Source organism: Haemaphysalis longicornis, unplaced genomic scaffold (genome assembly GCF_048455015.1).
Source record: "Haemaphysalis longicornis isolate Haplotype H1 unplaced genomic scaffold, Haemaphysalis longicornis Haplotype H1 scaffold_10, whole genome shotgun sequence".
NCBI classification, from domain to species: Eukaryota; Metazoa; Arthropoda; class Arachnida; order Ixodida; family Ixodidae; genus Haemaphysalis; species Haemaphysalis longicornis.
In genome coordinates, this window is record NW_027526204.1 from 11,476,621 (window position 1) to 11,490,222 (window position 13,602).

The window sequence follows — 13,602 nt, forward strand, 5'->3', positions numbered from 1 at the left end:
GGTGCACTAGGTTTTACTAGTATTTTTAAAATGGCCGCCGTCTCGGTTTCGGCACGAGTTCTGGTTCCTGTGTGATTCCCACGTGTGGGTGCTATATGTCGTCGACATACTAAGTATCTGTTTCATGGACCGGCTCGTATGACGCCATTGTTCACGTCACGAAATGTGCAATTTAGCGGGAGATTTAACATTTTGGCTTAAATTGCCTTATTTCTCAGTGAATAAAGCATCATTCGCTTCCGGGAAAGCGCTTAGGGTACTATGAAACACCTAATCTTTCAAATAACACAAACTTTTGTTTTCTCTTCATGGCTCCTTTAAACAACACTTGTACTGGTGCCCCAAAAGAGTGAACGGAGCATGTGTTTGAGATTCTGAGGGGATTCCTCCGCCATGTGCCTAGCTAGCAACCTTTAAGCGGCTTTTCAAGAAAGTCATTCTAAAATAAAATCGGGCAGCACAAATTTTATTTATGCTGGCAGCCGCATAAAATAGAAATTATTCTAATTTCACGAAGCCTTCCTGCGTTTACTTCTTGGGGCAGCTGTACACTCTGAACGTTATCAACGCCAAAGTGGCGAAAGAAACCACTTACCAACCAAAGCAAAAACAGCAGTGCTCGTCGCTATGGTAAATGAGTTATAAAAGCACTGAATGGGAGGGAACATCTGAATAAGTGAAAACGCCGTGGACTTGGCACACACTTGGCAGCGCTGGTGTGAAGTATCCCTTGAAGGGATACTTCACACGAAGGGAAGGGATACATGTACCCCTTGAAGGGATACATAATCCCAGGTTTTTAGGTCAAGGGCTCAATCAAGGCATCGCAAAGGCTACGTTGCAAGTATTCAGTGACGCCAGCCCTAGATCCAATGGTGTCTCTGCATATGTCTTTTTGCAAGCTTAGACATAAGCTGATGCTTATGACAAAAAGTAGAGTGGCCCCTGTGAAGACTCACTCTAGCCAAGCTGGAATTAACGTCTGCTTCTTTAGCTGCATGAATGAGCCAATACGTTCGCGACAACCTGAACCTTGACATGTATGGTCGCAATATTCTTGGATTACTCCCTGTTGGATTCGGAACAAAACCACTATTTGGAAGTACTTTGTGCAGAATAAACGAAATCAGAATTACCTTAAAGGAGCACTGACACCAATTTTCGGCGTTAATATTATTGCACAGTTCGCTTCCATCACTCAGCAGAATACCCTGGCTGAAATATGAGCGGCCTGCGACGCGAAGAACATAGCTCAATTGGATCGCATTTATCGCGCCGACGGAGCAGCGCGCGGAGCGGCACTCAGCAAATGGACATCAGCGTGACATCACTCCAGGAGAGGAAAAAGAAGTGACGCGACAGCGCTCGTCAAAAACTCGTGACGTCACTTCACGCGCGCTGCCCCACGAGCGGCGAGCGGGCGCAACACCCTCTCAAGCGGGTGCCGGTGACGTCCGCACAAAGCGGTGAGGTCAAACCGGGAGGCTGTCATATGCGCCGTTCGGGATGAAAGCGCGGGAATTTGAAACAAACGATTTTCAGGCCGTTCAATGTAATTAACTATCGCGCGCTGAAGTATTTGAAGTGCTGTTTCAGGTTCGCCAGACCATTAAGCATCCATAAAAGCAACAAAAGTGTAACATAAAATTTTCGTGTCAGTGCTCCTTTAATCAGGCAGTGGTACTACTGCCCAGCAGAAAAGGATATGTAATCAAGCGGACCTCCTGACGAGAGGAATTTCACTATGCCCATTGCAACAATCCACATCGTAGTGGCAAGGATCTGTCTCGATTGCTACACCTGCGTGTTGGCCTACAGAACGAACGCCTTCAGATGCACAAGGCAAACAATATTAAGTTAGGGAGGAGAACCGAAAACCGATCTTGACGTTAAATGCCTCGACTTCTGCAATCGCTGACTTTACCCGATTTAGTTCACTCTTACGCCTCAGAGTGGTAGCTTGGACAAACCGCTTTATACATAACATTCGCAACAAGAACAAGATTATGGGACACTTGACGGCTGAGGAAGTTGGAAAGGCGGAACTTTACTGTATTCGGAGCCCGCAATCAGATGTGGTTTTCCTGATGAACTATATTGCGTGAAGAAGGGGCTTCATCTACCACCAACGTCATCTCTAAAAGCAGAGAACCTGTTTCTTGATGATGAACGATTCCTGCGGGTACAATGAAGATTACATGCCAGCCCTGAAGGCTACAGCCCGAAACACTTATTCCTCACAAGTGTTATTGTGCTGAACAGCTCGTACGTTCAACCCACGAGAAGTTAGGTCCTGCTGGTCTCCGTGACACTCTGATTCAATTGCGAGACAGATACACGATCGGTCATGCTCGTCAACGATGACTCTAAACCACATGCATTATGGAGTCTGCCTCGCATAGAGACAATACATCCAGGTCGTGACAACCAAGTTCGCTCCTGCACCTTGCGGTTTCCGAGTGGACTAATCACAAAGCAACCAGTGCAACGTTTGTACCTGCTAGAAGCGGACTGAACCGGGCTTCTTCGTGGTAGGAGGAGATATAGAAACTTTACGTATCATCGCTGATGCAACGACATCATCATCACCGGTGCAGATCATCACGCGAGCGGCTCTCTCGAGCTGCTTCATCCTTCTTCATAAAGTCGCCATTAAAAGGTGTTGCCATGTGCGAGGTCGTTCTTCTTTTCATTTCATTTACTTTTTCATTTTTTTTATTCAAGAAGACAATCGTCATTACAAGTTTGTCTTGGGTGGAGTGGCTATAGGCAGAATTAACGCCTGACGGGGCCACGACGCCCATTCAACAACTGGAGACAACCCATCATGCAGTGCACTAACTGTGAGCATAAAAAATATTGACAAACGAAAGCAAATTGCTCAACTACGCACAAAACATGTCGATACACTACAACAGTAACACACCGAGAAATCTCTTTAAAAAGGTACACGCAATAAAGAGTTCATTTTTCAGACAGTGGAGATAATATACCATAAGTGATTGTTTTACAGCAAAAGCAAAGTAGCTTACACCAACAAGTCAAAATTCAACCAGAACAGAAATCACAAAGGACCATAAGTTGACCACACAGTTGGGAGGTACAGATATTTGTCCCTTGGGCTCAGATTCCCACACCACCCATATACCATCACTTGCGCCAGTTAATTTCGTCCATAGGCGGGAACTACTGTCTTCCCTTTGGGTGGTTTTCTGCATGACTTCGGCGTCTTTGGTTTCCACAGATACTCACGTACGTTAGGGAAAATACGGGGCACCGCGCTCTCCCTCAGGGTCCACCTGCATCGCGGATCCTTACGGTTGGACCCTTCACGACGTGTTCGTAACAGTTGACGATGTCTGAACGCTCATAATGAATGTCACAAACGTATGCTTATAACGTAACCTTGAAGTTTTTCCGCGGAATCGCGCTTTCCCATGCCTTCGATGCGACAGGATCCTTCGGCGGCTTGAAGAAATGCCGCAGCACGGACTTTGCCGCTGCCGAGACATACCCCGAACGGCAGCCAGGCGCGCTGTATGTCAACAAACCGCAGCTACCCTTCAGAGATCCCCTAAAATATGTATGCACAATGCCAGCACCGGTTTAATAAATTAATACAGGCGTGAGGAACAGGCGAGCACTAAGAGCAGAGAGAAAACATTCGGCAGGGGCGAGCCTCGCTTCTCAAACTGGATCTCAACGCAACGCCAACGCCACCTCACGGAATGGCGACGAAATGGTGCCGCCCCAAAGATGCAGTTTGCCAATTGAGCGAATCTAAAAACGTTTTTTAGTGTGGATGCCTGCTTCCATTTTTTAACTGCAAGATATCGAAAACTCAAACAATGGGTGCGGTGGATTTAGGGGTATGGGCACAGTAGAGGGAAAAAGGTCGGGGCTTACACGGGTGGGGGCGCTTGTTCAGAATTCTACGTTAATATATTAATGGCAGTAAAATGCAGTGCAGAGCCAGATTAAATGCAATATGGTCTATTCCTGTGCATTTATACGATCTGAAGTCTGTGCACGTAATTTCAAACAAAATTCATAAACCATTGTTTTTACTTCCCAGGTGGCGTGTTTACAACGGCTTGGCTTCAGGATGAGTCTCATTAAAGGTCAACTGCAGCTAAAATTTCAACCTCCTGAAAACGTCATTCCCATATAGTCTGCCTAAAAAGACTGCAAGATACAAAATATGACCCCTGAAATACAGTCCACAAATGACCATCAAAAATCGGAGATTTTGAAAGCGAAACTCTGAGCGCGGCAGAAGTAACACTCCAGCCGGCGAGCGAGCGGCAGCACGTGGCCGGCCGGCCGGCCGGCCGGGGGAAACCTACGCACAGCGAATCAGCCTCGCTGCACTCCTAGGAAAACTGCGACCAGCTAACCTCGGCCTTTCCCCCTGGCTGGCCGGAGGAAAAAGCACCCATCTGGCAGCAATGTCAATTCCGCTTCGTGGCTCTTTGTGCAATCCGCCGGCAGGTGTACCGTCGCCTGCAACGGAGCTATTTCATGCATTTCTAAATAAAAACGCATATCACGGGGCTACCAGTCTTGCACCAGTTGGTTCGGTAACACGCACTCACCGTCCAAAGTAAATTTGGCCGAGGTGTAATTTTAGTGCAGCTGACCTGGAATGCAAGCATGGCGCTTCCGCTCAGAAAATGTTCGTTTATGATCAAAAAGCTGACTCCCTGATAACGTTGCAACTTACACAAACTAAACAAAATGAATTTCTGTACTGCACACAAGTGCAGTGGAACCCCGATTACTTCAGAGTGCATGGAAAAGCGATGTAGTCAAGATACCCTGTAATCTGAGCAGCTAAATATCGCCCCACTACAGTTACCTTCCACAGCAGGTTAGCAAGGGGCTCTTTGCAGCTGCCATGGTTGTCTAGTTTCGTAATTTGCAACCCCAAACTAAAATTTTCGATTGCTACACAAAAAATGTGCTTGCATATTAAGTTTCACAGCCCGCCTGCCATTCAGCACTAGCCTACCAACCGTGCATCACATGCGTGCAAGTTAATGTTGGGAAGGCTTATACAGCCGAGCAAGACGATTGGAAGCAGTATCCAGGTACAGAGGATCTTTTAACTACCAAGCGGCAGCAATGCGCCCATGTGACAGAGCAGTAAAGTACACAGCAAATTGCATGGAAAAAAAGTGAAGTTTTCTTTATTGACATACCCACATTTGCCTCAAGGTATTGTTGCAGGGGGTGTTATACAAAAATAAAACACATTTACAAGCCTGACGTAAAACTAAAAAGCAAAAACAATAAAATTGAAAAAAATAGTGTGGCGCGCGTTTACAGCAGTGTAGGCAGATTCCAGCGGGGGCCGCGGCACACTCAATGAAAACAGTTCAAGTCATGCTGCACTTTTGCACAAGTGCTGGCCAGAGTGCTGCAGAAAACATTTCAGTGGGGGAGGTAACAACAATATTGTTAAAAAAAGTGATAGTTCGGTTGGATCGCTTGGGGAAAAATGATGGTTCGACTGGAGATGTGCAGCACGGATATTCGCCAATTTTCTTGCTGTTGTCTGTTCATCTGGATATCTATGGGGGCTGAAGGCACTCGTGTCGATTGTTCCTACCTCCTCACACACGTGTCTCAAGAATAAGCACCTTGTTTTAGAGTGCCCCACTAAAGAGAGCGCCTTAAGCACCTATCGCAAAAATCATGACTATACTTGTTAGTAACAATTGACCAAACAATTGACAAAACACTAAAAAGAGCATTTGTTTCATGTCGTGAGAGGACTTTCTTCAAATTTAAAAAAAAATTACGAACACATCAAGCTTTTAATGTGATACCGTTGACATGTTTATTCCACAAAAGAAAACCCCAAGATATTTAACCAGATGCACTTTCATAGGCACTCCATGTATGGTAAGGTTTGACAAATACTGCACATGTAAACTGTTGTGTCAGCCTGCCATTTTGGCTTACCAGGGCTGCTTTTTGCACAACGATCTCCTGACACATTACAGACCAGGCATTTTGCAACTGCGCCTACTCAGGTGCCCTTTCAAGTTGAAGCCTTCCTGAGATATATCACATCAAAAATCCTTTTGCAAGTGTAAGACCTTTCGAGGTACATTTTTTTTAGTCTGGCTTGAGACCAGCGTGGAAATTTTAGTGACAAGCACTGATTTTATGGCGAAGGTTTGATAAATACAGTAAAACCCCGCTTACACATTCCTCGACATCTTGTTATCCCGGCTATTATTTCATGGTAGTGTGGTCCCACTGAAATGCCCATGTCAACCATGTCTTGCAATCTCATTTAATGTCGAGATATTATGACATTCCTTCTTTACAATTGCGATTATATGGCAGAAATTATGAAAAATATAGCTACACTAATGAAAGTGCATGAAAAAACAAAAAAGCACACTGAAATAGTCCCCAATGAACCCTCTGCACACCATCAATATTCCAAAAAAAGAGAGGACAAAGAAAGCACACCACCACCAACAGCATCATCACTTCACCGACACCACTGGTGCTACCCTATTTGCATGGGAAAACGCAGTCATGACTTCTCCCTTACACATTGTTGCTCATGTTTTCTGCTAGAGAGTTTAGCATGTTTCAGCATTTGCCTTTGCCATGGCCACTGATGCTGTCAAAGCCCTCCCACTTGAAAACAAGTGTGACATTCTGCAGGTAGTCAAAAAGGAATTGACACAGGAAAACGAAAGAGTTCGGCCTGTCACTGCCGACTTTACAGTAATTGTAGAAACCAAATGAACTTGACATAGTACAAAGGTGTATGAGCCACTTCAACGACGAGGCCAGCCACAAAGTGATCTAACAAGATCAATTGGAGAAGGGCAATGTCATTTCACTGGCCTGGAAGAAGTGGCAGATTTGTATCAAAAATGTCTTTAAGCCGTCAAAATGCCCAGTAATTTTTTTTGTATTTGAACCAAGGCTTATGTTTTTATAAAACTGAACACCATGTTATTTGCAGCACTAACAGCATGTTCATGTTAAACATTTCCCAGCAAGTATGTTTTTTCCAGGGTCCTGTGAAAAATGTATAGGAGAGGTTCTACTGTATTGTAGATGCGAAGTATTTCGTTACAATGTTCCCCTTACATATTATGAGGCAGGCATTGAGCAAGTACATACTTCATAAAAGGACTTTCCTTGAGAATCACTTCTGACAGACACTACAAGCAAAGTAACAAGGATTCATGTGCTATCTTTCATGCTTACTAAACTGCGCTTTTAAAGCGAAGCCGCAGCTTCGCCGCAGCTTCGCAGACATGGAGTCTTTTGCCAGAACAAACTCTTTCACAATACACCATGTGGATTTTCTTTGTAAAGCCTTTCTGACACCATAATTGCGAGGGCTGTCGTGCAATCTCTTTGGTTTGACAAGTGACCGTTTTAGAACAAAGCTTTTCTCCCAGACATTGCAAATGAAGGGCCTTTCACCAGAATACACTCGCTCATGCTCAACCAAATATGCCTTCACAGAAAAGCCTTTCTGACAAATATTGCAGACATAAGGCCTTTCAGCAGAGTGCACTAGTTCATGCTTAAGTAACTCCCACTTCGTAATAAAGTCCTTTTGACAAATATTGCAGACGTGGCCGTTGACCAGAGTGCAATTTTTCATGAGTAACCAGGCTGGATCTCTGACTAAACCTCTTCTCACAGGTGGTACAGACATAGGGCTTCTCCTGAGAATGCACTCTCATGATTAACAAGGTTGTTCTTATGAGAAAAGCTTTTTAGACAGGTACTACACGCGAGGCCTCTCGTCAGAGTGTAGCCTTTCATGATTTACCAAACTGGATCTTTGAGTAAAGCTCTTCTGGCAGATCCTAAACCCATAGGGTGTAGTCAGAGGTGTGGTCTGGCAGGAGAACTAAAACCTACCTAGTGAACCATCACGGCTGTAGGAGCCACTGGTCATGCACTTGGCGCATATGACAAAACAACTAGCCAGTCTATACTTCCGTTAATTGTCACACTCTGAGCGTCAATCTTGGTGCCACAGAGAACATGAGATGGTTAAACAAAGCCTTGCAGCCTTTTAGTTTCCCTATAAAACGTCAAGCGGGCAGTGCAACCTCAGAGAGAATGACAATTTGCATTCGCGTTTTAGATAGTCGGCTTTCAGTTGCCTCGATGCATTCGGCTTGGCGTGGCGCCATTTGTTCGTTTAACTTGAAACAGCACGCAATGCTAAATTTTTTACATCGTGATATGGTAATGCTTATAGCGCCATCAGTTGAATGTTTTGCAAAGCGGGTTGCCTATTCGCCCATCTGCCAGAAATGTGCCAGAGCTTTTACCAGCGCCCAAGCCACCACTAACAACCACCTTGGCTCCGGTATGGAAAGAAACTGTTGCATAAAATGATGCAAATATTATTTTACCTAAACACCACCGTAGTGGAATCATAGGAGCACAAAATGACCAGAATCAAAAGACCCGGTACGACACACACTTTTTATTCAACTTCACCACAATCAGAAAATGGTCTCGAACAAACGCATCGTCATGGCCTGTGCTTTGAGGTTGAAGCGCAAAATTAACAGGCTATCGATTGCCTTCAGGGGCCCAATTCTCCAAAAGGACGGGCCGTCGCTTTGAAACGACGGGGTAGCGCCATTGAAATGTATGTGTTCTGGGGTTGGGGCCGTCGCTTTGAGGTGCTCAGAGTGAAGTAGGAGCTGCAAGAAAAGCACTGTGGCAAGGACGCAAAGCGACACCCACTGCCCTCCGTCATTTCACTTGTCATTTCACCTGTACATTTACAATTGTTTAACACTTATGGAAGTTTACATGCAAACAGAGACTTTATGTGTTTCTTTGAGACCTTGTGTGCGTGGTTCTCGTTCTGTTCGTCACGCGACTCTTAGCACATCCGCTCAGTCGCCATTTATATCATCTCTGCTGGGCGACTGATGGCTTCATTTTTTTGTTATTTACGCAATTTTTTTCGAAGGACTGCCCCAGGAGTGTTAAATTCATTTTCTGCAGATGCCAATCTATCTATTTATACCAACTTCGGTTTTGTCTTCATTGTCCCTTTAAGAGAACAAGGCCAGACTAAACAAAAGTCACACACACATTTGGCCTTACATTGCAAAGCGTTTGGAGCCATACCCTTCTTTGATATCACTGTCATCCTTTTCAAGCGTTGTAATAACTTGAGAAATTGTAGCGGCTTTGGTCATTTCCCGGCATAATGAAGACTGTGTAAGCTACCCAATTTTATATTTGTCAGATAAGGAGATATAATTGCTTTCCTCGTGTGTATAAAGTACTGATAGGACGAAGATGCGGTCACTGACCCAGTCAAGGTCAGTACCCAGAGAAGTTTATTAAGAATGTTAAAGATCGTGTCCTCAATCACAGGCCATACCAGGGCAAGTCACTTCGAAGACGCACCAGCATCCCATACGTTCCTGGGATCAGCGAAGCTCTAAGTTGCATCTTTTCAAGGTATGACCTTCGGGTTGCGCACATGCCGTCCAACAAGATGAGGAATCAGCTAGTGAATGTGAAAGATTGCTTGGACAGCAAGAGATACCCTGGTGCTGTCTACAAGATACCATGTGCAGACTGTAGCCGCGGTTACATCAGCGAAACTGGCGACTTCATCAGGAGATTAAAAGAACATCAAAGGGACGTGGGCAGCAACAAGAAAGCGTCAAACACCCTGGCCGAGCACGCTGATAATCACGGTCATTTTATTGATAGGGATAACGCCACTATAATAGCCAAGAAAAACAATTCAACCACGAGACTACTTTCGGAATCAGTGTTTACTCAGACTACCGAGGACACTATCAATAGGACAGATGGTAATCTGCTGAAAAGCTACATCCGTTCATTACATAAAATTTTAGAATAAGATGCGACTTACGGCTCTTGCCTACTTAGTGTGACCAAGGAACCCGTACGGATCCCGAAACGTCTGTTTCACCTTGATTTGGTCAGTGACTGCAGCTTCGTGATCATGATACCTGACCAGACAAACTTTCAAAGAACTCTTAACTAGAGTGAGTATGTGTTGATACACGCGCGGCCAAATGTTCTGACATCGTTGTGGGAACTCTGTACGGTATAAAAGTTTTAATTAAATTTCAGTTAGAAGCGTTTTCCTTTCTTGCACCCATTTGTGTTCTATTTTGCAAGATTAATCAATTCCAACAAGACTGGCCCGCTGCGATAAAAAAGTGAATGCAACGTGAAAGCAGCTTTACCAGGTATCACCTCCACTTTCCCCATTCCCACTCAGTATTTCATTTTAAATAAGTTGGCTGTCATCCGAGTTTTTTAGAAATAAATTTTTTGTCTCTTGTGATCGTGCATGACAAAACTTTGTGTTCTTGTATGCACGAAGCTTTTGTTGGTCTCATTGTCCTGATGGTTGTTGAAGTATATTGTGGTTGCATTGGTGGAATAAAAAAAAAGAACCGTGTTTCTCGTTTCGTTGTGGTGACGTTTATTAGTGTTCAGTTTTATACAAAATGTGCACAATCAGGCAAATAAATGTAAGCAACACGCGCTACATTTTACTTGAATCGTGGTGATAAGGTGTTGAGAAAACTGTTATTTATTTATTTATTTAGTGATTGATTGAGTAATCGATTGAATTATTGATTCATTGATTGATTGATTGACTTTGGTCACAAAGCCATTTTCCACGCGCAGTGCTACCTGGCATTGACCTGGCATTGACTATTAGTGACTATTAGTGGAGCCAGTTACAGATATGAGTCGATGTTAGCAGGTCCAGCGGCCCCGGGAGGCTGTATAGGTTCAAAGACATGTAGAAGCAAAGCAGAGCTCCCGTGAATATTGTGAAAATAAGTGTCCGAGCTTATTGCATGACGTACGAAGCAGCTAGCTGTTTGACTGTCATTATTTTGTTCCAGTTATGTACGCTAGGAGTTTTGCTCTATACCAGTCCAATTATCTGATTAGTGTAGATGCTCGTCGAGCAGGTACTTCTATGGCAGATACAACAACACTTTGATAGGAATGTTTAGTAATAAAAGCATTTGAAGAGAACTTACCTAAAAAAAGTTTCACGCACCCTGAATTAACGCTTCGGTATCTTCAGCTTGAGTTTGAGGCGTGAAACCGGCGCTACTATGGCTGTGCCATTCACGTATTTGCTGCTCTTCACGCCGGTTGGCGCTCGGTCACTAACGAGCCGCTGCCCCGTTATCACTGAAGTGGAAATCGCAAGGTAAATATAACTGGTAGCGAAGCTTCCATAGAAGTCCATACGTTCAGAAAATGGCGGCTCACAAGCTGCTCATGGGGCGTAGCGCCATGTGTGTCAGGAGGGAACACTTCCGGCGGAACAAAAAATAAATAGGATGTGACGCAAGATCCGATCAGTACGTGACGTCACTTTGGTGGCATTAGCGGGAAAAAAAGCGATGTCAGTGCAAGCTATCACGCCTCCGAAAAAAAACATCCCCCTCGCGAGGGGCACGGTCAAATGCAGAGCATTTCGGGGGGCGCACGACGTTAAGTAGGTTGGGTTACGTTAATGTTGTTGCAGTTGTTGCTGTTGGTTGTTATTGTTGTTGTTGCTATAATTATTATTGTAATTAATCAGGAGTCGTAATTAAGTGGTCACGTGACATCATTTAATAGCAAGTGAGTATGATTATTATTCTTCTCTTCTCTTCTTCTCTTCTTTCTTCTTCTCTTCTTCTCTGGTTGTTGCGTTGCCGACGTCTAGATGCCTCTGGTTGAGTTAGTCCCCCTTTTCGCGGGAGTTGGTGTAGACGTCATTGCTGAAGTTGTTCTTGTTCTTGGTGTTGCTGTTGTGAGCGAGCTTGTCGCGCGTCTTGCGCACGCGAACGCGTTCCTCGGGGAAGCACGTCGGGATGTAAACCACGTCGCGGCTCTTGCGCGACGTCTGCCGCAGCAGAAACCACGCGGCCTCCTGCACCGACATCTCCACGCCCTTGAGCACGTTGACCTGTAGCTTGCGGAGCAGCTGCCTGCAGTCGTCGTTGGGGTTCTCCTTCAGGATCTCGGCCACCGCGCGGTGCAGGTGCGACATTCCGCGGTCGGCCTTGTTCACGTAGTCGACCACGTACGACGCGCACGCGTAGTGGTCGAGGATGATCTGGAGATCCATGTTGGAGTCGAGCACCCGCCCGATCCACGAGTTGAACGCGTTCACCCACTTCTGGGCAGGCGTCCTCACGTGCAGCACGTGCGGTCGAGTCGCACCGGCGCGCAGAATCTCCAGGTACTCCTCGCGGGAACCCACGTCGAAGAATCGCAGGAACTGATCCGGGCTCGCAAAGTCTCCGTGCTCCAGACCCTGGTGCATTTCGTCGTACTTGCTCTTGAGCACGCGCCGACGCACGCGCTCAGCTTCTTCCTGCGGAGCCAGCCCAGCAGCAGCACCGGACTCGCCGTCCGCGCTCGCCGTCTTCGTCGTCGTAGTCAGCGGTGGGAACGGAACCACGACGCGCGTCTCGTCGCTCGGCATGAACGGAGCGCCGAAACGGCACTTGGTCCGCCCGCGCTTATAGCACGTGTGAGTGTGCGCGTGGCTCTGGGTGCGCGGGCGCCGCGGAGGTCCGTGTCCAGCGTCAGCAGCGTCTTCACCATCTCCAGGGTCTTGGGCATGGCGCCGTCCACGCCGCTCAGCTCCTCGTCCGCGGGCGCGTTCTCGAGCCAGAGGATCGTGTGCACGTGGGCGCTGCCGCGCTGCTGGAACTCCACCCGCTTGAAGTAGTCGCGGACCACGTACCGGCGAAACGGCGAGCAGCGGCGGTCGCGGAGCGGGTTCAGGATCACGTCGAAGATCCGGTCCGTGTAGATGGCGCACGCCACGGGGTCTTCGTTGACGAGCTCCACGCGCTCCCACGAACGCATCTCCTCCACGACTCGGGCGCGCCCCTCGTGCCCCACGCGCAGACGCTCGAGCGTCTCGAGAAGGCGGTCCCAATGAACCTCAGACGCAGACAGCGTCAGGAAGACGTGCGGCTTGGCCAGCTGGCGGATCATCGCAAACAGTTCCCGGCGACGCTCCTGCCAGTACTGGATGGTGTTGGGAATCCCGCGAAGGAACCCCATGTCGCGGTTGAGCACGTCGTCCAGGAACTGTTGGCCACCCTTCTCGAGCTGCTCTCGCGTGATGGAGTCGGTGAACGAGTTGGTGCGGAACGTCATTGTGCGCTCGCGGACGTTAAAGCACAGCACTTTCACGGCCATGTAGAGAACGTGCTCGGGCGTCACGCCGCGGCGGTCGGTGCGTCGGATCTCGCTGCTGGACGTTGCGAACGCCGTCACTCGAGCCGCGGTTATCCGACGAGGAACGCCCAGGTAGATGATCGGGTACGCCAGTTCCTCGCCGTGAGCGTCGACGTACAGCGACAGCGGACGCACGTTCTCGCCGGGGGCAACGTCGACCGCATACGCACCTTCCGCCAGCCTGCGCCCGACCTCCTCCGCCGACTCCACTCGGGCCACGTGCATGCCCTCGTCGTCTTACACCACCGTGCGCTCCATGGCGTGCTGCAGCTTGCTCAGCTCGAGCGGGTCGTCGATGTCCACGTCCGCGGGGAGCCGCTCCAC

At 47.2% G+C, this 13,602-nt stretch overlaps 1 protein-coding gene across 1 annotated transcript; it reads right to left on the minus strand.

Annotated features, from left to right (window-relative positions):
- Positions 1–12,342: 12,342 nt before the first annotated feature.
- LOC144158176 (uncharacterized) lies at positions 12,343–13,511 on the minus strand. Its single transcript, XM_077688856.1, has one exon. It carries the CDS (start codon positions 13,501–13,503, stop codon positions 12,466–12,468), a length of 1,038 nt encoding a protein of 345 aa, XP_077544982.1. The 5' UTR covers positions 13,504–13,511; the 3' UTR covers positions 12,343–12,465.
- Positions 13,512–13,602: the final 91 nt, after the last annotated feature.

What these genes read in the sequence shown, in the direction of transcription:
- LOC144158176 (XM_077688856.1), bottom strand. Translation starts at nt 13,503, where the DNA reads ATGCACGTGGCCCGAGTGGAGTCGGCGGAGGAGGTCGGGCGCAGGCTG.